Below are 24,157 nucleotides of genomic sequence, written 5' to 3'. Positions count from 1 at the left end.
AGCTACTCTTTTCCTCTGCTGCACTCGGCTGGCCCTTGGCGCACGCCATACACACAGGATGCCTGGGGCCCTATAAGCCCCACAGCGCTTCCCTTGACATGTCACAGTGCATCTATAGCAGCATTTCGTCAACGGTCCCAGGAGGAATGGAGCCTGCCATGGTATCCAGGTATTATTCTTATTTTCATCTTAGAAGATGCCCTTCTCCTGAAGCAATATAGTTATAAGGCACATAAGTGATTTTTTTTTAAATCTGTTTCTGTAAAACCTTTTTTTTTTTTTCCTAAAGTTCATGCAGAAAGGATTTGCTCGTTTTTAAATCTCTGATGAACGTCAGTAGAGTTTATGATTTAAAATCTCAGCTATGGGTAACAGGCAGCAGATGCAAAGGAACCTGTGGCTGAAATGTTATGTTCGATGTTCAATAATGTTCAAATACTAGGAAGGGGAAGAGCTGATGACAATATGAGGACAATACTTCACCTCAGTTCAGTGACTTGTGTCAATTAATATAACGCTGTAAAAATATATTGTTTTATTCATGTGCTCATGCTTCCCTGGATAATCCATTTAAGAAAATAAATAATACTGTAAAAACTAAAGAAAACAAAATTAGAAAGAAAATTATTGACGGTCGTTTCCATATTAAAAGATGTTGATTTTAATTCTTACGTTCACTGAAAATTTGCATGGAGAGACGCAAATTGAAAACAATTTATCTTGCTCTTTCGTGGAAAGTTAGAGGTGAATGGTGACTTTTTTGCTTAGCTCAAACTTATCACCGCTTAATGTTTCACGCTGTAAGTGAATATTTTACAGCTGCGAATAAGAGTAAGTACCTTGCGCAAGAATCCAACAGCAGGACTTGGACTGGATCGTTTTCCTTCAAGTTTCATGCTGAAAGTTTGTTTGCTCAGCTATTATAATAGCGGAGGCTGTAGAAGACCACTGGAAGTGTCTACTGAGTGAATGGAAATTTATATATAAACGAAACTCTGCTGGCTTTGGGCCATCTTCAGAATCAGTCTTAGGAGAAATGGGCAACGGACGGGTCGATCTACAGGCGCAGCAGTCAGAAAGCCTCATTCATCATTTAAATAATTGGCGTTACACTAACTTTTGAGAACTACTTTAAAAATGCCACCGGCCAGCATTAGGTGGGCTTCGAGCCAGCAGGCACTAGGTCTAAGAGTCAGTTCCTCTCTTTGCTACAATAAATTGTGCAGCTAAACTCTGTGCTACTTTAAAATCAAGGCTTGGCATAGATACAGGATATAACTTAATCTGATGTCTGTCTTGGTAGCAACATCCTGGAAATGTATCAGTCATAACTAATGTTCAGGGATATTTTTCACTGAAAATGTACCATCTTTCAACCCATATGGCTGGCTGGGCAGGGTAGCTGGCTGTGTATCCTCTGCAGAGCAGATACATTTTGAAAGTATTAAGTTTCCTCCTTCACATAACAGTATGGGTATGCAGATAATACTGTGTACTGTACTGTTTATATACCGAATAGTACGGTGTTATGTAACCGCAAACGTCTTATTAAATGTATCTCGCTGACATTGTGCTGAAGGAAAAGTTTTTCTAAGGTGAACAATCCTTCCTCACTAAAAATGAGAATGGGGGACCTGGGCTGGATTTTAAGAAATTTTAATAACCCCCCCCCCCCTTGCTGTTTTTACTGTGGCTGTGCTGGGTTAGGGGGGTGTGGGGGTGTGGCAGGTTTGGCGGGGTCCTGCTCTCTGGCGGGTCTGGGGTTCGAGTCCTGCTTGGGGTGCCTTGTGATGGACTGGTGTCCCATCCTGGATGTGTCCCCTCCCCCCTCCAGCCTTGCGCCCTTTGTTGCCAGGTTAGGCTCCGCTTCGCCGCAGCCCCGCTTGGGACAAGTGGTTTCAGACTGTGTGTGTGCTGGGTTACGCTGTAGCGGGATATTTAATTTGGAATGCTTTTCAAATTCGGTTACAGACGGCAACCTTGCTGGTGTTATTGCGATGCCTTTCATGCACTCTTTGTACGTATTAAAACAAGGGCTTTTTGTAATACTTGCAATTCTGCAAGCAGGAGTTGCATTCTTTTGACATAGCGAGGCAAATTAACTTGCTGTCTTCTTAGTAACATCTGATGAACTGATGGTGCTTTGGAAATGTGCCCATTATACAATGTTATTTTGACAAATTGGAGAATAAATTGAATGCAAAAGAGTTTTTAATCTTTCCTAAATCAGTCAGATGTGGTCAGCAACTGTTTCCTGTTTCCCAGAATTAGTTCACCGATAAAGTGTGTTCTTGTACTCATTCCGTATTAAAACTGGAGATGTCATTTTGTTTGGTGTAAACATGCAAATGGTGGTTGAATGCTGGAGAGGACAAATTAAAGATATGCAGTAAATCGTAAAAAGATTTTCTGAGAAGCTGGATGTGAGGTTTCACTCTTTGCAGTTTACAGCAGTACCTGTGGTTAAGGCTGTGGTTAAAGCACCTATCATTCCCAGAAACGTGGTATTTTCCACTAGAGGAAGACTCTGTAAGCCAGTGCGGTGAGCGGCAGTCCAACATCCACTATGATAAATCATCACTCATATGAGGGCCATCCATAAGAGCAACACAGCTACAAGAACGTTTTATTCTTTTCTACATGTAGCCATATCCTTTTGTTAATTTAAAATCAAGTGTAGCTTCGGCACTTTCTGCAAATACTAAGCAGCAGCGTGAAAACAGCGTCGTTCTCTCTCTTCTTCTTTGTCTTCGATGAATATCGTCACAGGGTAACTCCGACTTTTCCTTTTAGTTGATCAGTCCTGCGCAGGATGAGCGATAAACCAAGCAGGGATCGACTGAGCACGTCTCGTTTATTGTGAACAACTTTCTAAAACTGCGGAAAGTTGCTAAAATGCTCGTGCATAATCCGAAAGAGCGTCAGCAAAAATTTTCCTGCCAATTGCTCTGCTGTCTCTGAAATCGTTCCCTTAAATAACACTCTGATGGAATTTCACATCCCATACTGTCCCGCTATTGAAGCAACACCCTCACATTGCGAAGAAACCAAGAGACAGAGCGATTTTGATGGAGATGCTCCAACTACACTACCCAACTGCAGTTGCGCTAAACTCGTGCAACGTGCCACTTTTAATTTTTCTTCTATTTTTGTTCTGTGGATCAAAATTTGCTATCTAAGGCCAAGAGCCGTTGAACCAAAATTTCAGATAAAAAGAGTTTGTAAATCGAGGGACGTCTGCATGAAAACACCTGTTTTAGTCAGTTTTACTATGAAGAAAGTGGATTTGCTTCATTCAGGCGTAGAGTTTCCCGAATGCTTCTTTCTGGGCTTTATTGCTAACCGTGGATCGCAGAATAAGTCGGTTTGGAATGAGGAAATCATTTTGTCACGGAGCACCTCTACGGGGGAGACATGAGAGTACTGCTGATTTACGGGTGTAGTGGTGTTGGGGAGATTTCTGCCTTTGCTGGAATCTCTCTGCAGCTGAATAACAGTCATTGGCCATAGTTTCCAGAGCTGTCCTTCACTGAAAGATTGAATACCAGAGTTAACTTTTTTCCAGATCATCCCTTCTCTACAGCAGGCAGCACTGCGCTTCATATCACAAGTGTTACCATGTGTGCATTCCACAGACAGCTTCACGGGCTCTGAACTCGAACCGCAGCGCTGTGCTCAGCTAGGATTGCGTCCGCTGTGAAGTCACTCCTTTCAGAATCTGTTCGCCTGGCAGTGTAAATGTGTCAGGTGTCCACGGGGGCATTGCTGCCTTCTCCCAAGCAAGGGAACACCAGGCATCCGTACACATTTTAGAGGGGAGAAAAAAGAAAACCTTCGCGGGAACACAGGGACAGTAAAGAAACATGAAATTGTTACGGGTCCTAAAGATAAATTAGACTCTTATCGAGTCTCCCTCTGCTGTCATAGATTAAGAACCAGAGAAATAGTCTGGCCTGGTTGTTAAAAAATGTGGTATTCTGAAGAAGATCGGTAGTCTTGTCCCGTGTATGGAGACAGGAGAGACAGCGACTTCACTTAACACATGTCCTGGTCGTACAAATCGAAATTATAACTTCCGTCATAGTATGATTCCCAACCTTTGCCATATAGGACACTATATGTCGGTAAATATGACAATAAAGTATCTTATCTTATCTTATTTTATCTTATCTTATCTTATCTTATCTTGTCTTATCTTGTCTTATCTTATGTGCCCTGAAGACTGGTGAATTACTGAAATAAAATTGCTACATCTTGTTATGACAAAAGCTGCCAAAATTAGCTGTTAAAAAGTTTATGAACTCTGTCAATGTTTTTATTACGCAATGCGTTCATAATACTGCTGTAATACAGTATCAGCAATGATGTATTATTAATATTTTTTTTTTTACCTGTTACTGGTATCCAAGGCAGCTTATAGTGTTAAACATGCTACTTGCAGTATCCGCTTTTCAATACTTGACATCATGTCACTCCCTATGCACTTTTGCAACCCCCATCAAGTCACAAATACACATATTTTTAGACTGTGGTAGGAAACCAGAGCACCCAAAGGAAAGTGAGCTGTTCACAAGGGGAACATGCAAACACCGCACAGACTGAGCCAGGCGTGAACCTACATCCACTCTCACGGTAAGGCACCAGCATTTCCTGCTCTGCTGCCATGCTGTCATCAGTTTAAGTACCTATCAGCATCAGCTGAACTGCAAATATTTTGCCGGTGCCAATAAAACACTTTCAGATAAATAAGAGGGAGTATACGGTATTTTTACACGGCCTGTCGCGCTTTGGCGGGCAACTTTTAAAAAATATTTTCATAGTGTGGTTAGCTTCTGTTTCATTTCTCTGTCACTCTTCGACTGACACAGCGCGGGGGTGGCGGCTCTCGGTCACGGCTGGCTGTCGGCCGTTCCCTCCCGTTCCCGCTCTCCACGCTCCGCGCTCTTGACAGAGACCAAACCCAGCTCCTCCTGGCTTTGTGCTTATTGTCATCGACACCCTTGTCAGGATTTGCATCAGAAAGAGTAAATTCTTGCAAGAGCAGAAAGAATGGGGCACCGTTGTCCGTAAATTCGGCTCGGGCGTTTACCTTAAGCGGCTCAAGGAATCCGCCTACGTAACTCGAGGTCACGGCAGCAGGGCCCATCCTGGGAACTGAACGTGCGATAACCATCGTGCCACAAGCTCAGATCGCTGATTTGTGCTTTCTTGCTTGGAAGAATCCCGCGGAGAGCGGCCGCAGCTTTGACCTGGGCGTACAACATAAGGCCTATTAGCGGCCGAACGGCCAAGTGTTACATCACCGTCGGTGCAATACCACGGACCGGGGAATCTGAGACTGGCTCCACATATTCCATGAAAAAGATCGTTCTAGAAGATTGAGTGCGTTTTGCTCTAAATAGTGGTAGGGAGCTCCTGGTTTAGATTCAAGGGGCGGCTGTTTTGTGGAACGCAAGGCGCAGACAAAGCAAACAACTTTACGGTGGAAAGAGTCACCGTGCAAGGCTCCTAGTCGAAGCAGCACGGCGCATGTGCGAGGGCTGGAAGGTTGGCGTAAAGAGGAGTCTTTGCTCTTGGAGCAGACAGTTTACAGCATGTAATACGATACCTCTCTTGGCCGTGTTTTGTTCAGAAGTCTTGGAGACGGAAGGAGAAAAGGGAGTTTGGGGTTTTCTGCTCAGGAGTCCCATAGCCCGTGCATTTCTTGTGGGGCCAGGGGAGGGAGTGCTTTAGAATTATGGTTTCGCTTGCTTTTGTCTGAAGTTGTGCTCGCTTGGCTGGGGCTTTGCGTTTGTAAACAAGCGGGCGAAAAAAGTCGGTTTTTATAAGCGCGTAGCTAAACAAAGACGTCCCATGCGCGGTCGAGCGGGATTTGAACGTTAAAATGCGAAATGTACTTTACAGTCAGTACACTACGTCAGGGGTACCCAAGCTCGGTCCTGCGGAGCCCAGATCCACGGTGTCGTCAGCATCACCTCGACCGATCCGTTTGAGGATGAATTCCGCTCATTAGCGCTCCGCGGGACAGTCTGGGCGACCCTGCACCGTGTGGTGCGCTCGTATCGAGAGGAAAGTAATGTCAGACCGTCCTTCCCGGATGTCCATCATGCCAGGAGCAGTAGGAAGAGTGTGACCGGTCGAGAACAACAGCGAGGTGTTTACCCTGTTTCGGTGGTGAGGTGGGAGACCCACGGACGTGGTTGAGTTGCACGAAGACGAAAAAGCCACAGCAGTTAGAGGCCTAAAAAAAGGATTTGTGGAAGGATGTTGGAAAGGGTGCGCGTTTTTTCCAGCCCTGATTGCTGCTTTCCATTGTTGCTTTTTCGGTCCGAGCCTTTGATTTTATTGCTTTGTTCTGACTGCTGATTTCTGATGTCAGGTATATGAGTCCAAGCCTTGTATTCTTGTCTTTCCACTGAACTTCTGCTGGAGAAAAGTTCAAATGCTTCATTTTTTTTAGGTTACATTTATTTATTTAAATTAATGTAATACACAAGCTTGTGTCATAAGCAGGCCGTGTTTCTTAATTGGGTTACATTTATTTATCAGACACTTTTCTCCAAAGCAATTGCCAATGAACTTTGTGGAGCGTTACCAGCCCACACACCTTATTCACCACGTGACTTACACTGGGTCACTCATCCATACATCAGTGAAACACACTCTCTCTCTGTCACACACTATGGGGGAACCTGAAAAGCATGTCTTTAGACTGTGTGAGGAAACCAGAGCACCCAGAGGAAACCCACACAGACATGGAGAGAGCATGCAAACTCCCCACGGACTGAGTGGGGATCAAACCCATGCCCTCTCACACCACCCAGGTGCTGTGAGAGAGCAGCGCTACTTGCTGTACCACCGTGCCACTCCGGTTTGGCCGTAGTAAGGATGAGTTTTTTTCTGATGTGTGTCAGTAGTTCTTTTGATGGACCTGCACAATCGCTGTGCTCGTCCATTCATTGATCGACGATTCTTCGTTGATTAAATTCATTAAAACAAGTCACAACCGATGGGTTTTGATACTTAACGAATAAAGTCTTAAAGAAAGAAGAAGACCACAGTAAAGGGACAGCAACTGGAGGTACAACTTTAAGAAGTTCTCATGCTGGTCTCATAAATGTAGACTACATTTCCAAAAATGTCGCTGTCGCCAGGCTGACAGTTTCTAGGCTGTCTTGCTCTTTTAACGTTTTCTCTTTGTGTTATTCCATTCTTTTCATTTAGATAATGGTAAAATTGTGAACAAAGGAGCAAATCCTTCAGCACTTTGGTACTTGAGGTACTGCTATGTGGTGGGTCTAGGGTTTGAGTCCCGCCTGGGGTGTCCCGCGATGGACTGGCATCCCTTTCGGGGTGCGTCCCTCCCCCCTCGGCCCCGCACCCCACGCCGCCGGGCATACTCCAGCGCACCGTGACCCCGCTCGGGGGCAAGTAGCTTCAGATAATGTGCGTATGTATGTATCAGTTCAAGGTTCCAATGGCACACTGTAGATGATGTTTGTCACCATGGGCTCCTTATCCGTCACTTTGCTAGTCTGTTAATTTTGGTGCATTTTCAGGAGAGAATGTGTACCCTGGTAAACTGTAGCACTTGTTAGACTGTCTGCCCTTTTGTGAGTTGAGGCAGCATTTGACTGGCTGTTCATACTGTATAAGTGTGTTTCCCTTACGTTATTTACATTAGTTTCAGGGGCGCGGTAGTGCAGTGGGTTTGACTGGGTCCTGCTCTCTGGTGGGTGTGGGGTTCGAGTCCTGCTTGGGGTGCCTTGTGATGGACTGGTGTCCCTTCCTGGTGTGTCCCCTCCCCCTCCAGCCTTACACGCTGCGTTGCCGGGTTAGGCTCTGGCTTGCCGTGACCCCGCATGGGACGAACGGTTTCAGACAATGTGTGTGTGTGTTGTGTATTTATTTACACTAGTGTACCCACTGTATGTGTGGTGTTAACGTGTACATCGCCTTGGGGGAAAATTTCTATGAAAAAATGTTTTTGCTCAATATTGATATTAAAACCATCCCAAAACATAGTCAAATTGAGTTGGTGATCAGTGGACTGATTTAAGTTGCTTAAAGTTATAGGAACAATAATAGAACATGTGTAATTTTTAAAAAAAAACTTATCTAAAAGGGAGAGTTTAAGTTTTACGGTACTTTGACAGGCAAGCGTATTGGTCTCAAACGAACGCTGTTGAAATAGCTGAAATAAAACTATTCAAGATGTCTGAGGAAAGTAGGGAGCCTTGAAATGGTCTTAAACGAGAAAGTGATGTATTACTTTCTCATTGAAAGTGCTGCTGGAGAGAATCAAAGCTAATCAGAAACAAGGTTCAGCCCTCGGTTCTATTTGACCAGGGCCCAGAATTTTCCCATGTGTGTCCGTTCATCCGTCCAACTGAGCCGTGAAGGAACCGCTGGACACTTGCTGAAAGATGGTTTGTTTTTTTGCAGAAGCACCCGTCACAGTATCGACAGACAGCGCGGTAGACAGTGTACATCTTACCACCGTCTGTGTGTACGGTGACAGTAACAGTCATGTTTCCATAGATGCGTTAAAAAAGGGACCCTTCCAGTGTGGTGGTTAGAGGCGCTTCCTTTAGACCCAACGGTTGCAGGTTTAAATCCCCCCCTCCGGCTCTATTACCGTTGAGCAAGGTACTTACCCTGAATTGCTCCGGTAAAATTACCCAGCTTTATAAATGGGTCAATAATTGTAAATATGTCGACATTGTAACTCGCTTCGGAGAAAAGCATCACCTGAAATGAGTAATCACAGCTTTTCCAAACAGAGAAGTCCTGATCATTTTACAAACACAATGAACGTTTCTCATATCCAGTTCTTGGTACACACCACCTTACCCTCATCCTTTCTACAAAGAATTGTGCTCAAAATGGATAAGGGTTTTTAAGATTTTCTTATTTCTTTTCCTATACCTAACTTTCTTCTATGCAGCTCCTTTATTACTCTACACTGTTTTTGTAGTACTGTTTCTTAATGTACACATTATTGCTTTATAATTTTCCTTAATTGGACCTTTACCTTTTATCTGAGCACTTGGTTGTTATGAGGGATTATCTGCTTTGTATATTGTGTGTTTTTTCTTCTATAACCCCTATTCACCCCCCCCCAAAAAAAAAATCAATAGTTGATGAAGAGGCACTGGACACACACTTACATTGACATGTATTCATTTATCAGACGCTTTTTCTCCAAAGCGATAAACATCTCAAACATCGACAAACATCTCCGGCATCATCTTAAGGTTATGGTGCATGAACATTTACACCTTACATGAACTTAAGAGATCAAGGGAGAAGTGAGTCTCGAAGAGGTGAGTTTGAAGACCCTTTTTAAATGTGGACAGAGATTCAGCAGTTCTTAGTGAGAGGGGGAGGTCGTTCCACCTCAACGGTATCAGAATCGAGAACCTTCATGCTGTAACGACTAGACTATGTTGCACTTGTAATACAAGATGGTTTGTCAGAAGACGGTTGTTGGCGCCGGATGAAGCCGAACTTATTGTTGATCGCCGCCGGCGACAGAGCTGCCTTCAAACAGGGACGACTTCTGCGGCGAGAACGATCCAATGCTCGTGTCTTTCAAGTGGAACGTAGAGCCACGTTCGCTGGCATGGCCGGCCTGAAAGCATTTCTGACACTCTCTCAAGCAACTCAAGTGGAAGCGAGGAGAAGAAGAAGAGAAGCCCAGACTGTGAGAGAGCCTCTGGTCACCGAGTCCCGCTGTGCTGGTTTCTTGATGACTTTTGTAGCCGCACTTGGACAAATTTTTGTTGTTCTGCTGCTTCACTCAGACTTTTTTACGAAATGACTAATAATTTGCAATGTAACAAAAGTTTTATTATGCCATTTTTTTCCATTTTCCATTTCGTTTTGTTATATCAAACACACTTTTAGCGTTAGTTCGTACCATATGTCAGTTTTCACAAAAATATTCCATTCTTGAAATTTGCATATTTTGGCAGCGGGTTCCAAGCACCAAATATTCCAGTACCTTTTTGGATCTGATGCTTTCTAGAATGTTCTGCCGTCTTCTAGAATCTTACAATGGCTACAAGATTCGGTGGCTAAAACTGACATTCTAGAAGAACGAGTGCATTTTTGTAATGAGTAAACTTTAATTTTAATCTACGCAAAAATCGATATAAAGGAAGAATTTTAAAAATTCGAAAACAAAAAACTAATTTGTTCAATTTGCCAGGGACAGCTGAGAGCATAGTGATTACAGTTGCTGCCTTTGGACCCAAAGGTCACAGGTCTGAGCTCCAGCTGTAGTACCCTTGAGCAGGGTACTTACCCTCAACTGCTCTAGTAATATTACTGAGCTCTATAAATGGGTAACGAATTGTAAACACCTTAACATTATAAGTCACTTTCAAGAAAATCACCAGATAAAGCAGGGCCCTTTCCAGGGCTTTGACCAGCCACCTTGAGACTACAACAATATGTTCTTAAGAAATTTTCATCTTCCACAATGAGCAGAACGCATGTGTTGAGTGTTGGGTAAACCGAATAAGTCGGAAAAGTTCCAAATTAGCAAAATACCCTGAAAACAAATTAGTTTTTTTTTTTTTTTTTTTTTACCATAATTTCAAATTTGTGTTCCAGACGTCTGTAAAATGAATGCAATATGCAGAAACGGAAAACCCGAAAAATGCCAAAAGGTTTTTTTTTCAGTGACTCTTTTCGGGATATTTTTGACCGTGTCTCATTCTGTTGTTTATGCAACAGTCACGCCTCACTAGCTGAAGCCACGGCAATTTTTGACTCAGAGCTCAGCGCTGGGAGACGATAGCCGGCTGGCATCAGTGCTCTGCAGGGGACGCGGTGATGGACGCTGTCCTCTGCTTGAGAGCCTCCCAGGGACCCGCCGTGTGTCCGCAAGCTGCCGGCTGCCTACGGGGAGAGGCGTGATGCTCCTGCGGTCACACCTAGCCCTCCTGCGCACCGTGCTGTGACCGTTGCGGCACAAAAGGTGCCCCTCGGCTGACAAATGCAAGTCAGAGGAACACGCTCCCCGCGCTGATGCTTCTTGGCAGGTATAGAGGGGTTGTTGTGGGCAAAAAAAAAGAAAAAAACAAGGGACAAGTAAAATTTGAGAGAACACAAGAGAGAGAAGGAAAAGTGTTGTGGGGGGAATTCAAACGTCACCATCCAGGTTCACTATCTCTGGGGTCAAAGGAAAAGAGTGTTTGCTCCTTGCTTCCGAGGCAGCTTGAACACGCAGACTCGGTGGAGTCAGCTGCCAGCTCTACGCACGGTGTGAAAACTCCAGTGGTCCCCCTATTTGAAAATCAGAAGGCAGCACCGAAAAACCCCTCTGTATTTTCTACCATCTGTCTGTGTTCCTTTATTTATTTATTTTTTTATTTATTTATTTATTTATTTCCATTACTATACTGCTATTGCAGTTCTTTTCATCGCCAACCCTTGTCCCAGTTCCTGTTTGCCTGTGTAACTGCAAGGATGGGCTCTGCTGTTGTGCCTTTGAGGACAGTATACCTGAGATGGATGCCATAATAAGGGAACGACATGTGGAAATTTATATAAACGTCAAAGGGGGTCAGCTTGAGGTAGCTGGCGCTGTACTGGTTAGCGGTGCTGCCTTTAGACCCAAAGGTTGTAGGCTCAAATCCCCCTTCGCAATTCGACGCTTTTCTCCCAGGTGACGAACGTCTTGGAGAACAATATAAAGAGTGCATCACATCAGCCGAAGGAGCGATGTGGATGCAGACCCGTGATTCCAGAGTACAGTCCATTTGTCACATACCACGGTATAAACCAGTACAGATCACACGAGTACCTGGCTAAAGGTTTATCTGTTATTCAACAATTTCTAATCACAGGATACTTAAACATTAACATTGGCACGTTTATCTTGCACTTCTACCTGTAGTACAATTTAGCAAGATTCTTAATCTAAAGTGCTTCAGTAGAATGAGCGAGATGTATAAATGGGTAAATAATTGTAAGTACCCTAACATTGTAAGTCACTTTGAATAAAAGTGTCACATAAATGAATAAATGTAAAGTCAACTGTTGGCTAAGCAGTGAAAATGACAGAAGATGGACTTTATTTCATTGCTGAGGTGTGTGTGTGTGTGTGTGTGCGTGTGTGTGTGTGCGCGCGCACGCGTCTCTGGTGGAACATCTCTCTTCATTTGCTGTCTGTGCTCAGTGATGCTCCACCTGAATGGCAGTCCTGCAGTCGACCGTTTTGAAGTGTTTCTCAGTCTGCTTCCGGGAATTGGTTTCCCTGCCCATCCACCGATGAGTGGGAGATATGAAGAAAAACAGAGGGGGACGGGGGGACGGGGGGGCTCTTTCTCCGGAAAGGTCCCCAAAGTCCAGTAGTGACTGAAAAACAAATTAAGCATCAGATCATTTTATGTTATATTAGTTACTCTCTATTTCTTAGTTTCAGTTGCCATGGTGCTAGTTGTCAGGTCGACTCTGGTGGAGTTTGTCGCAGCAAATTATTGTTTGAAAAGCATGAAACATAAAGCAAAAGTATACTTACTTTGAAAGGCATGCTATATATTCACTTTTGTTTTACTGATTTTCTACATGGCAATGTAAAAAAGTCAGATTTACATCATGTTGAAATTCTCTGATTTTAATTTTCTCATTATTTTTTCATTATTTATTCATTTTTGATGATACTTTCCTTCAAAAGACTTATTAGGTTTGCATTCTAAGCTTCTTGCGATTATTTACCGATTTGTACAGCTGGGTAATTTTTACCGGAGCAATCCAGGGTAAGTACCTTGCCCAAGACTACGGCAGTATTTTAAACCTGGGTCTTTCGAATAGATGGCAGCAACTCTGCACCGCACTACCTGCTTAAATGCAGTACTTATAATTATTTAATACGATACAATTTACTAAAAAGTTACGCGTGTTGTTGTACGTGTGTTTTGGTCCTGCAATAATTGGTTGAATCTGTAGCACAAAGGAGCTCATAGGCTTTCCGGTGAGACCGGGAAGATTTACACTGCTGTGTACGGCTACTATTGTTGAAGAAGTAAAAGGGAAAAAAAAATCCAAATTTAAACTAAATCCACAAATGTGCTGTCTGGGGCCCCGATGTCTCACCAATCTGCCTCTCCTTCCAGTGCTTTTATGGAAAGAGACATTAAGGGGCCTGTTGACTAAGCTTAAAATGCTGCCGCGTAAGAGGAAGGAGACACACTAGAACACTGAAGCGAGCGGGGTGTGTGGAAAGAGCAGCTCGGTTTCGTCCGACTCCCACGGCGGGATTTCCAGGGCTCACATGCCACACGCCTCTCACCAGCCCGTGCAGTAGAGTAAACACCGCGTTTTGCCTTCATTTCTTCATTTCATTCATTCTTCATTTCTTTACTCTCCCTCTTAAATATGCCGCACCACTCTCCTTCCAGGCTCTTGACCGCGCTCAGCATGGTAAGGAGGGGAAATAATACCCTTGGTAGGGTCTCCACCCCGAGGTTCTTTACCAGGCATCTTGACTCTGTGTCCTTTGCTTTCAGCCACTGCACTGGCAGAGCGACCGCAGGACTGCTCCAGAGGGTGCCGTACAGTTATTGATTGATTCACTGCTTGATCGATTGATTCGCTGATTGGAACTTGATAGAAATACCATTCTTGAAATAAAAATGCTCTGAAACACCTCTTACACTTTCTGCTGGTATAAATGTCAGTTAAAGCTCCTGCCTGGCACTTTGATCAACCGACTGGCATCTGTGCAGCGATCCTGAAATGGCTTTCAGGCCATGTGCTTTAGCATTTCTTCCAAGAAGAGCCACCAAACTGTAATAAATATTTTATTCTTGACAGCGGTGACCTTTCCTGTAGAAACTGGACGTTGCAGTAGATGCAGCATCTGACACCTTCCGTGTTCTTGAATGATAAGGTGTTCAGTGCTTACTTGACCGGCTTATTCTCTCCATATTATCGTCTCAAGGACAAGCTTGCTATTAGCTGACGAAGCAAAGCCTTAAAAGTGAATAACAAAACCGATTTATGCTGCAGTAGAGTCTTTGTGACGTAAATGAAAGCAATGCTAACGCTGAAATGTTTTAAATATGCATTTTAAAGGAATTCATTGTGCACGATTGAACGTTTCCAGTCACAATATCCTGGTAACATATGTTCAGAGGAGAAAGTGGCTCTTATTGAAGGGTTATTACATTTGTGGAGGTGACAGTGTGAGAACGCTATGTGAACTCTGTGCCAGGTTGTGTTTCAGTCAGGTCTCAGTTGGAATAATTCAGTGTCAGTGTGAGATGTCAGTGCAGGTGTCTGTTAAGCAGTCATAGTAAGTATTAGTAGTAGTAATAAGTATGAAAAGTGGTAATAGTTACAGCCAGTAGTGTAGTAGTTGGAGTTACTGCCTTTTGATCCAAAGTTTGCTGCTTTGATCCTCACCTCTGGCTGTAAATGCTATAGCCTCGATCATAAAGTGTTCTTACACAAACCTAGATGGTATAGCCTCGATCACAGAGTGTATACACACCTAGATGGTATAGCCTCGATCACGGAGTGTACTTATACAATCCTAGATGGTATAACTTCGATCATAGAGTGTACTTATACACACCTAGACGGTATAGCCTCGATCATATAGTGTACTTATATAAACCTAGATGGTATAGCCTTGATCACAGAGTGTATACACACCTAGATGGTATAGCCTCGATCATAGAGTGTTCTTACACAAACCTAGATGGTATAGCCTCAATGCAGTCAAGAGATGCGGTAAACATGACATTTATGACGCTGCTGCTGGCGTAACACAGCATACTGTTGTACAGTAAACTTTTTTGATGAGTAGAAAAAATACACTGTAAAATAGGGATAAAATACATAAACCAGTAACATAGGTGTTTATTATCATTATCAAGTATTATGTACTGTACATAACTGTATGTTCTATACTTTTATACGACTGGCAGCGCAGTAGGTTTGTTTACAGCAGCACCGCAAACACACGAGGAACATGTTGCGCTACAGTGTTGTTAAGAATTTTTCAGCTCCATTATAATCTTACGGGACCGCCGTCGTATATGATGTCAGTCGTTAAGTGAAACATTGTTAAGCGACGCATGTTTGTAGTAATAAGTAATAAGGTCTGGCGATCATCTACTCAACTGATGGTAACTACCCTTTGAAAGGAATTCTTGTCCCTTAGCTCCAGCTCAACACCATGAAAAACTGGCCTGTTTTCAGTAACTACTGCATTATCTTTCCATCCTTTATTTTATGTACGTGATATTACATGTCATACTTAGAATAATGCCTTAATACAAATATTCTAAATATGAAAGTGGTGGTCTTGTGTTATGATTTATCACTAATGAATCAAAAGCGTTCTGTATAATTCAACCACCGATACTTTTTGGGACCGATACAAGGAGGTCAGTTTCTCATCCAGAAAGATTTCTTTGTGTCCTGACATGCCGAGCATTGCTTGAGCATTATTGAGGGACAATTGCAGTATGACAGTAGCATCCTGTGCCTGGGGCCTGTCTTCAGGAAAAGTTTTTATTTATGGAAATGGCTCCTGGGATACCTTTTACGCGCTACGCTTCCTTTGACATTTGTCTGTGAACATTTGTCTGTGCTGTCAGGAGGTGAGGATTTGACCTTGAAAAGGCTGGAAGTCTGTTGAAAACTGTGTAAATACAGAGTAAAACAATTAAATATGTTACCTTACTAATTTATGAATTCAACTCTAGTAGAGTCAGGATTTTTACTTTTCCTATATTTGTTACTACATGAAACATTCAGTATTGTCTTGCTCCTGCACCATGATTTTCTTGATTTTCACAACAGCTATAAATTGGTTGGACAACTGGGAAACTATTAATAAGGTCCTCTTCCAGTGTAAATTAACATTTAGTAACTTGAAATTCTAAATAGTGTAGCTATGTATCAGATGGAGACAGGGGTGTAACAAAAATAAAAAACAGGTACAAAGTTGAGCGGTTTATCAGAGAAAAGGAAATAAAAATTGGGGACTGGGCCCTTTAAGCAAAAATACTCTTACAAAACCAGCAATGCAAACCCAAAATACAGACGGTCCCCGACTTATGGGGTTACGTTCCGATAAACCCATCATAAGTCGAAAATGCAGTTAATACACCTAACCTACCGAACATTATAGCCTGGCCTAGCCGACCTTAAACGTGCTCAGAACACTTACCATAGCCTACAGCTGGGCAAATTTAAGCAGGAGACACACATGGGCATTTAGTAGACATGATGGGATGCGAAAGCACAAAATAAAAAAACGCTTTCAACACAGTATCGATTGTTTACATTTGCGGTCGTTTACACTCGTTGGCGTGATCGCTACAGAGACTGCGAGCGTTGATGTGCGGATGCTGAGGCTTGTTGTCATCGCCCAGCATCGAGAGAGAGTATCGTAATACATATCGTGAGCGCTGGAACAGATCGAAATTTGAAATTCAAAGTAGGAATACTGAATGCATATCGCTGTCGTACCATCGTCACTCCGAAAAATCTTAAGTCGAACCATCGTAAGTAGAAGAGCATCTGTAAGCCAGTTAACTCATATCTCGTCTTCTCCAAATAAGCGACTCTGACTGACTCAATGCTCAGGCAAACTGCTGTATATAAGAGTCTTAAGTGTCCTCTTAACTACAGATAGCTGGCCGTTATTTATGGTAATTAACATCGGGGGCGCTGGCGAAATTTCCGTCAAGATCAGCCCCTCCGTTACTAATGAATCAAAATAAGGAAGTCAGTGCAGTGTTTGCCAGATGGGCTGCAAGGTGGCTCAGCGGGTAGTACTGCTGCCTTCTGGTAGCTTTGCTGTTGGACCACAGGTTTGAATCCCGTTCACCTTGTAGGGTTTTAATTTCCTCCCCATATTGAGTGGGATTCCTCCCGGTGCACCAGTTTCTTCTAACACTCCAAAGACATGTGTTCGGCATGAACTGGTGACCCTAGATTTCCCATAGTGTGTGTGTCCGGCTTTGCTGTGATGGTCTGGTACCCTGCTTACCCTTTTACCCCGTGTTTCTGAGATAATTTCTAGACCTCTGTCACTCTCATTTGGTTAATGATAGAGTGAATATATCCTCTTGTATTCGTCTGTGCCGATTTAAGTCACTTTTCCAAATCTATGATTTCCAGTTCAAAATAACAACTGTCTTCACCATGGCATATCGTTCCTGCATGGAGCCCGCTGCGGTGGCTCACACAGGAAAGCTATAATAAGGTTCTTTATTCCAATATTCTAGTATTTATCTTAAAACACAACACCTACCCGCAACAGTTAATTTACACAGTTATTTACCATACAGATCAAAACTTCCATGCAGTCTTCTAAGTAATTATGGTTTGGTTCATGGTGCCTTACATTCTCAACCTTCATTAGTCCTTGTTTGCTAGTTTCACTTGTTTATTATATACTTTGTGGGATGCACTCTAACACATCCTCAGTGGTGTAACCTGGGTTCATGGGGTGTTTCTGGTCTTTCAATATACAGTCTCGTCTGGTTGACTCATTGAAGGTTCCTCAAACCCCAGATTGCCCTACCTTGAACCCACGTCTCCGATCTCCCGATCCACAGCCATATAGATGCCCTTTCAGGCACATCTTTACTATTCTTCTTCCTTTGACTGCCAGCGATACTCAACACACTGCGGCCCTGCACAGCTGTCTTCCTTCAAAGCTTCGTGCTTTGATGGGCGTACACCTTGGCCTCAAACCTTTAGAGTGTCGCTGTTCCTCAGCTCCTCGTTCTTCATCTTCTTCCTTTTACTCCCCCTCCCCTCCTTCCATTCTTCATATGGAACTGTAAGTCCAACAAAATAACCGGTCTGTTAGTTTCAGAGAGCAGCACGTTTCTGGTCTTAGTAATGTCTCTGATGCTGAAAATCTCAGTTGCCTTCCTCGGTTGACCATCAACTGCCGGTTTCGCGCCCTTGCCAGAAGCCCAGAACTGGTTCTGGGTGGCGGTTCTACTCTTTCGCCCTTCTCGACAAAAAGATACTGCCTGCTTCGTCAGCCAGGAGGTCCCACTGTGTGCCAATCCCCTGCTGATGGACTCTGCCACAGTCTTGAGCATCTGGTCACGATGCCAACGATAACGGCCCTCATTTAGCTTTCTTGTGCAACTGTGGAGGATGTGCTCCAATGTGTCTCTCTTTTTGGACATAGTGAGGATGATAGAGAGTCAACTTTGACCCAACTGTACAGGCTAGATGGGTTGGGAACCCCATCATAGACTGCCTGGTGGAAGGACTTTACCTAAAGAGGCTCTGCTCTCCAAAGTGCTTTCCAAAAGACTTTTTTGTTCCAGTACATGTTGCCACCTTGTCCGTGCTGCCAGCTCCTGCATCCCCGCCATCCTTTTCATCGGTCCTTCCTCAATCGCAGAACTTCATCTCCACCCGAAACAACTTGTCCTTCTTGTTTTCCTGAACCTTGTTACCTTGTTATGATCACCACGGTTGTGTTGTTCCAAACTTCCCTAGATCACAGCAGAATTCTTCCAGAAAAATGTCTGCACATGACTTTCATAAACTGGCTCTGCAGACTCTTAAAGGGCCAGCGCCATAAAAACGCTCATGATTTTTCAGACGTCTTTCAACGCCTGGCTGCATAGAAGCTAATTCTTGTTAATGCTAGCATTCTTATTAATGGACTGTTAAATTCCTCATGTCTTGTTTATTATGTATTATTTTTTCAAATTTCAAAAATGATTTCTACAGAGAAAGAAAAGCCATATGAAAACACTTCTATATAAAATACCATTAAATCCACAATTTAAATCCACGCCCAGATGTGTTTACCAGCCCTTCTAAAAATGTCAGTTGGTTTCTACAGTTCTCTGTCCGCAAAGACTTAAGATGTATATGATGTCGTTAACTGACAGACTGAAACTATGTAATTGAATTCTTTATACATTTTATATTCTTTATATTCCAAAAAGATGAGCAGATATTCTTTTGCACAGCTTGCTGAGGATTTCCTTCGTACTACATCTCCGCAATCAAACTGGATGTTTGGTCAGCCTGTCTCCGTGTCAATAACTCATCGGCCTCTGCAAGACTCTTTCCAAGTCCTTGTTTGGTGTCTTTTTTGTTTACTCAGCTGTCTACCACACTGAGGCAAAAAAATGCCTTTTTTAACATTTGGAAATGCATACGATATCAGAAAACATACATGAAATATATCCTGGGTACTAAACTGATTCCTGAATTACGCCGAACCTGGGCTTCATGGACTGAACGATTTGAGAGCTTTTCGATGTAAGAGTTTCTAAAAATTTTCAGTTTTATTACACGTACACTTACATGTATTCATTTAGCCGACATTTTTCTCCAAAGCGATGTACATCTCAGATAATACAATGTGTTCATTACATTAGGAGAAAGACTTAATTCTCATATGTAATGTACATACATTAATATTACATTAATTACATTCATAAATCATTAATATTAATAAAATAATGCAATTCTTCACAGTTTTTTAACACTAATATTTTTTATATAATTTCTATTGTGAGACCGTTGCTCTATTGCAGTGTCAGTTACTTTTCTGTTCTTTTCACATCTGGACAGATGCAGACTTCGAGTGGATTAGTGCACATTACCAGATGTGGGGAGCATCGAATTGCTCAGAGTCATTGCATCACTCAGTTAATCACGACAAGGAAATAAACAGACTCAGCAGAAGGAAAGAAAATATTTTTTTTTTTTTTTTTTTACCAGGGTGAATTTGGGTGAATCTGAAATGTAGAACCACTGACAAAACAGTAACTTACCGAGAATGAAGGATTTTTTTTCTGGTCGGCGAAGACAGCGAAAGGAAACGAAAATAGTGTAGACTGAGCCGTGTAGCACGAAGACCCGTGAAGCAGCTCGTACGTACGGTAGATATCTTAACCACGGTAAGATAGGTATCCATATTTTGCCCTGTATGGTCTTTTTCTCATGGGCACCGAGGGCAGTGGTGTGGCAGTGTGATCGATTCTACATAACAGCGTTTGGAGCGGTTAAGTCCAAATGGGAATGAGTCACTGCGGTGCTATCCCAGTCAATGAGAACTCGAAATAAAGAGTAAAAAATAAACACGTTTGTGAGAACGGCAGCAGCTGCTTTTGATTCTAGGTTTTGTTTTGAAGACAAAAGAGAAGTTCAGAACATTTGGCCTAGAACACGGAGTACCAGAATCTCCAGCTTCAGACTCTTCAGAATCTTCCTGGATGCCCATTTGGTCCATGAAGATCCCAGGTTCCAGTGCTTCTTCACTTCATCTGTTTTTCACCCTCCTTGATCACAGTATTAGATTTTCCTTTTCAATTTCGTCCAATGGGACGGGCAACATCGGTACCGGTATTGTCGGACTCTTTTGAGGATCATCAGGAAGGACGGGGACGGAGCTGGAGGGAGAACCCGTGTTCTGGACTTGACACAGAGAGTCTGTCTGAGAGGAGATCATCCAGATGATGATCAGATGATCCAGAGGATGATCATCCAGAGATCATCAGCTACTACATTAGAGGGTGCAGATGACAAATTAGGGCTAAATATTAGCAATGGGCGGGGGTGCGGTGGCACAGTGGGTTGCACCGGGTCCTGCTCTCCGGTGGGTCTGGGGTTCGAGTCCCGCTTGGGGTGCCTTGCGACGGACTGGTGTCCTGTCCTGGGTGTGTCCCCTCCCCCTCCGGCCTTACGCCCTGTGTTGCTGGGTAGGCTCCGGTTCCCCGTGACCCTGTATGGGACAAGCAGTTTGGAAAGTGTGTGTGTGTGTGTGTGTGTGTGTGTGTGTGTATTAACGATGGCTGTCTTTCCCAGAAAATGGATAGTCGTGACAGAACAGAGGGAATGTGATGGATGTCATGAGGAAAAAAATAAGCTTGTGCTGTTACCCCATTTACCAGTAGAAGTACATTGTGTGAATGCAGAGGGTATCAAAATAGGCCATGTGTCGTGCTTAATTTATACTAATAATTTGGTTCTTCCTTTATTATTTTGTCATTCTCACTTGTGTATTATGGTCTGGCCTGTGCAAGTTCCCCTTTAAAACCCAAGCCTCTATAGTAGTAGAAAGTGGTGTCTATTTCTTGGGCAACATATGGGCTTCACAATTGCTTTTGTTAATGTAAAGAGACGCTCGCTCATCCCTTCTACCACAATGTCGGCGTTCAGGGCTGGTATCCCAGCACCAAGCAAAATTTTTGGAGGGTGCAAAAAGCATATGAACTTTTGTTTCTGTTTTTATTTGTTCATAGTTTGATGCTGGAGAAATGTTTGGCATGAGTGCAGCGCACACTGCAGTTTATAGTGGGAATATTCCAGAGTTTACCTCTTAAGAAGGATTCCTCCATGTGGTTTCCCCTGATGTGATCTTTGACTTTCCAAATGTTTTAAATGAAGAGGCAGAACTGAAGCTGACATATGTAAGGTTGAGTAAAGTTTCAGTAAATCAACAGAATAACAATAAACAAAGTGCACTCTTTCCAAGCCTTCTTTTCTGCCTTTTCTCTCTTTGGCCAGGCTGGGGTGATCCGGACCGAGCAGGAGGAATTCTTCATCGAGCCCCTCGAGAAAGGAGGTCACGTGACCAGGGAAGAGGAGAGACGGAAGGGCCGGACACATGTCGTGTACCGCTCTTCAGACGTCAAGAAGCCCCCGGTCGATCACACGGCCGACTTTATCTTGCAAGGTCAGAGAGTTTTTTTAATGAGTTTCTCTTATTAAAACAACCTTAAAGAAACACAGAGTATCTCCTGTAAAACGTGCCCATATATATATATATATATTTAAAAAAATATACATATATATATATATATATATACAGGCATCTGCATATACAGATATACTTGTGCATATGTGTCTATTAAAAAGAGTATATAATTCAACTGCAAATAGAAAAAAATGTCATTACATACTCAGAAATATGTACTGAGGTTGTACACATACATAGTTAAGAAGTCATTAATGAAAAAGTAAATAGATATATATACATACATATCTACATATATATATAGGAAATGAGTCATTGATAAGAAAAGCAGAAGAAACTGATGGTTTCATTAGGCGGTGATGTCAACAGAAGCCTTTCTGTTGTTCTTGGAGTCACTGATCTTTGATCCATTTTATTCCAGCCATCAGCTCCAGAGGTTTGCATTTTTTAAAAATAATGAGGGGAGAGAGAAACCCTCCCAAATAAACATTGCTGATCTTTAGGTCAGATTCTTGCAGAATGAGTCAGATCAGAAGATGCGGTTGGTGCCTTGGGGAAAGCAGCCTTTCTGTGTTAATGTGTCAGTGTGCATGTGTGTCCGTCCTTGTTTGCGAAACGTCTAGCCGGCACTCTTTCTTATGCAACTGGCTTCTTCAATTCATTTGAATCTAGTTACAAGCTAATGAAAACAGGGATCTGATCAATTAAGCCGGTTGAGAAGGTGAAGGTGGGGGTGCGGTGGCGCAGTGGGTTGGACCACAGTCCTGCTGTCCGGTGGGTCTGGGGTTCAAGTCCCGCTTGGGGTGCCTTGCGACGGACTGGCGTCCCGTCCTGGGTGTGTTCCCTCCCCCTCTGGCCTTACGCCCTTGTGTTCCCGGGTAGGCTCCGGTTCCCCGTGACCCCGTATGGGATAAGCGGTTCTGAAAATGTGTGTGTGTGTGTGTGTGTGTGTGAGAAGGTGAAGGTGCCGTTACACGAGCACTCTGACTTTCCAGTCTTTCTTTCTGTATTGATCATTTGTGATCTGTTTTCCTTTAGTACCCTTTCATTTATTCATCCATCCCCAGCGTTTGTTTCGAAGACCGACAAAAAGACTGCAGCATTTAGCAGACGCTTTTCTCCAAAGCCACTTCCAATGGACTCTGTGTAGTGTCATCAGCCCACACACATTATTCACCGCGGTGACTTACACTGCTAGATACACTACTTACAATGGGTCACTCGTCTATATATCAGTGGAACAAACTCTCTCTTTCTGTCACTCACACACTTGGGGTGAATCTGAGCAGCATGTCTTTGGACTGTGGGAGGAAACCCACACAGACACAAGGAGAACATATAACCATCAAACAGACTGAGAAGGGATCCAGAATGAGCAAAATTAATACTGTAGCAGTGAACTACGTCCATGAGTTATCAGATTTGTTATTATTGGAATCCAATGCAACTTGGCACTGGACCTCAAGTCAGGAGGGAACTGTTGAACTAGAAAATGTTATTACATATACTGTTATTAGTATATAAGTAGGTAATAATAATATAATATAATAATATAAGTATCCTGCAAAGCATAACAAATCTCCCGCAGGTACAGTAGGACTCTTTTATTAACTATCCTTCCTGTTTATTAGCATTTGGCCGTAAAGTTTTTGTCCTTAACGTGCTTAGCCGAGCATTTATTCCATAATACGGAATGTTATTCATTTCAAAGCTTGATATTATCCAAATTTTTGGCTTATTTTGTTGGATATTTCCCTATGCAGGCACAGACATGTATAAATGTTTTTGCACACACAAGTCTGATGTCTTTGCTTTTCAGTGCAGGAAGGGCAGCTGTATGTGTATGAGGGGGGGTGCGGTGGCACAGTGGTACAGTGGGTTTGGCCTGTGCCTGCTCTCTGCTGGCTCCGGGGTTCGAGTCCTGCGTGGGGTGCCATTGCGACGGACTGGCGTCCCGTCCTTGGTGTGTCCCCTCCCCCATCGGCCCTGCCGGGTGAGCTCCGGCTCACTGCGACAATGGATAGATGAGTGCGTGCGTGCGTGTGTGTGAAGACCCTAACCCAAATGCCAACCCAAGCGAAGTCTTGATGGCAAGGTATGAATTAAGTTGCAGCCCCCGTTGACTCCACCGTTTGTTTTCACACAACAGATGAAATAAAAGCGTTGCAGCCCGCTGCTGAAATGTAATAAATTAAATTGATGGTGTGACAAAAATGGATTGCACCTGATGATGTGGGCAGGACCAGTTTGCAGGTGCTGTCAGGACGGCAACCTGTTGTGCGTGGAGCCGGGCAGGAGCAAGGGGTGGCATAAATATAGCAGCGACCTGTGATTGTTTGATAGCACCAAGCTGTGTGTCAGCATGGGCGACTCCAGAATCCTTGTCCAATTACCTCGGGGTGGAAACAGAACGCCACTGAAAATGCACAGTGACATTGC

At 43.3% G+C, this 24,157-nt stretch overlaps 1 protein-coding gene across 1 annotated transcript in view; it reads left to right on the top strand.

The window, feature by feature from the left end:
• LOC108934149 (A disintegrin and metalloproteinase with thrombospondin motifs 2-like) overlaps positions 1–24,157 on the top strand; it is a 55,141-nt gene that overhangs the window by 2,252 nt on the left and 28,732 nt on the right. Inside the window, exon 3 of the mRNA XM_029251124.1 lies at positions 21,529–21,697. Coding sequence (XP_029106957.1) covers positions 21,529–21,697 — 169 coding nt within the window. The remainder of the gene's footprint in view (positions 1–21,528; positions 21,698–24,157) is intronic.

The sequence above is a fragment of the Scleropages formosus genome, chromosome 4 (genome assembly GCF_900964775.1).
Source record: "Scleropages formosus chromosome 4, fSclFor1.1, whole genome shotgun sequence".
In the NCBI taxonomy this organism is placed as follows: Eukaryota; Metazoa; Chordata; class Actinopteri; order Osteoglossiformes; family Osteoglossidae; genus Scleropages; species Scleropages formosus.
The sequence above is the reverse complement of the archived record's forward strand: the minus strand, read 5'-3'. Positions and strand labels throughout refer to the sequence as shown.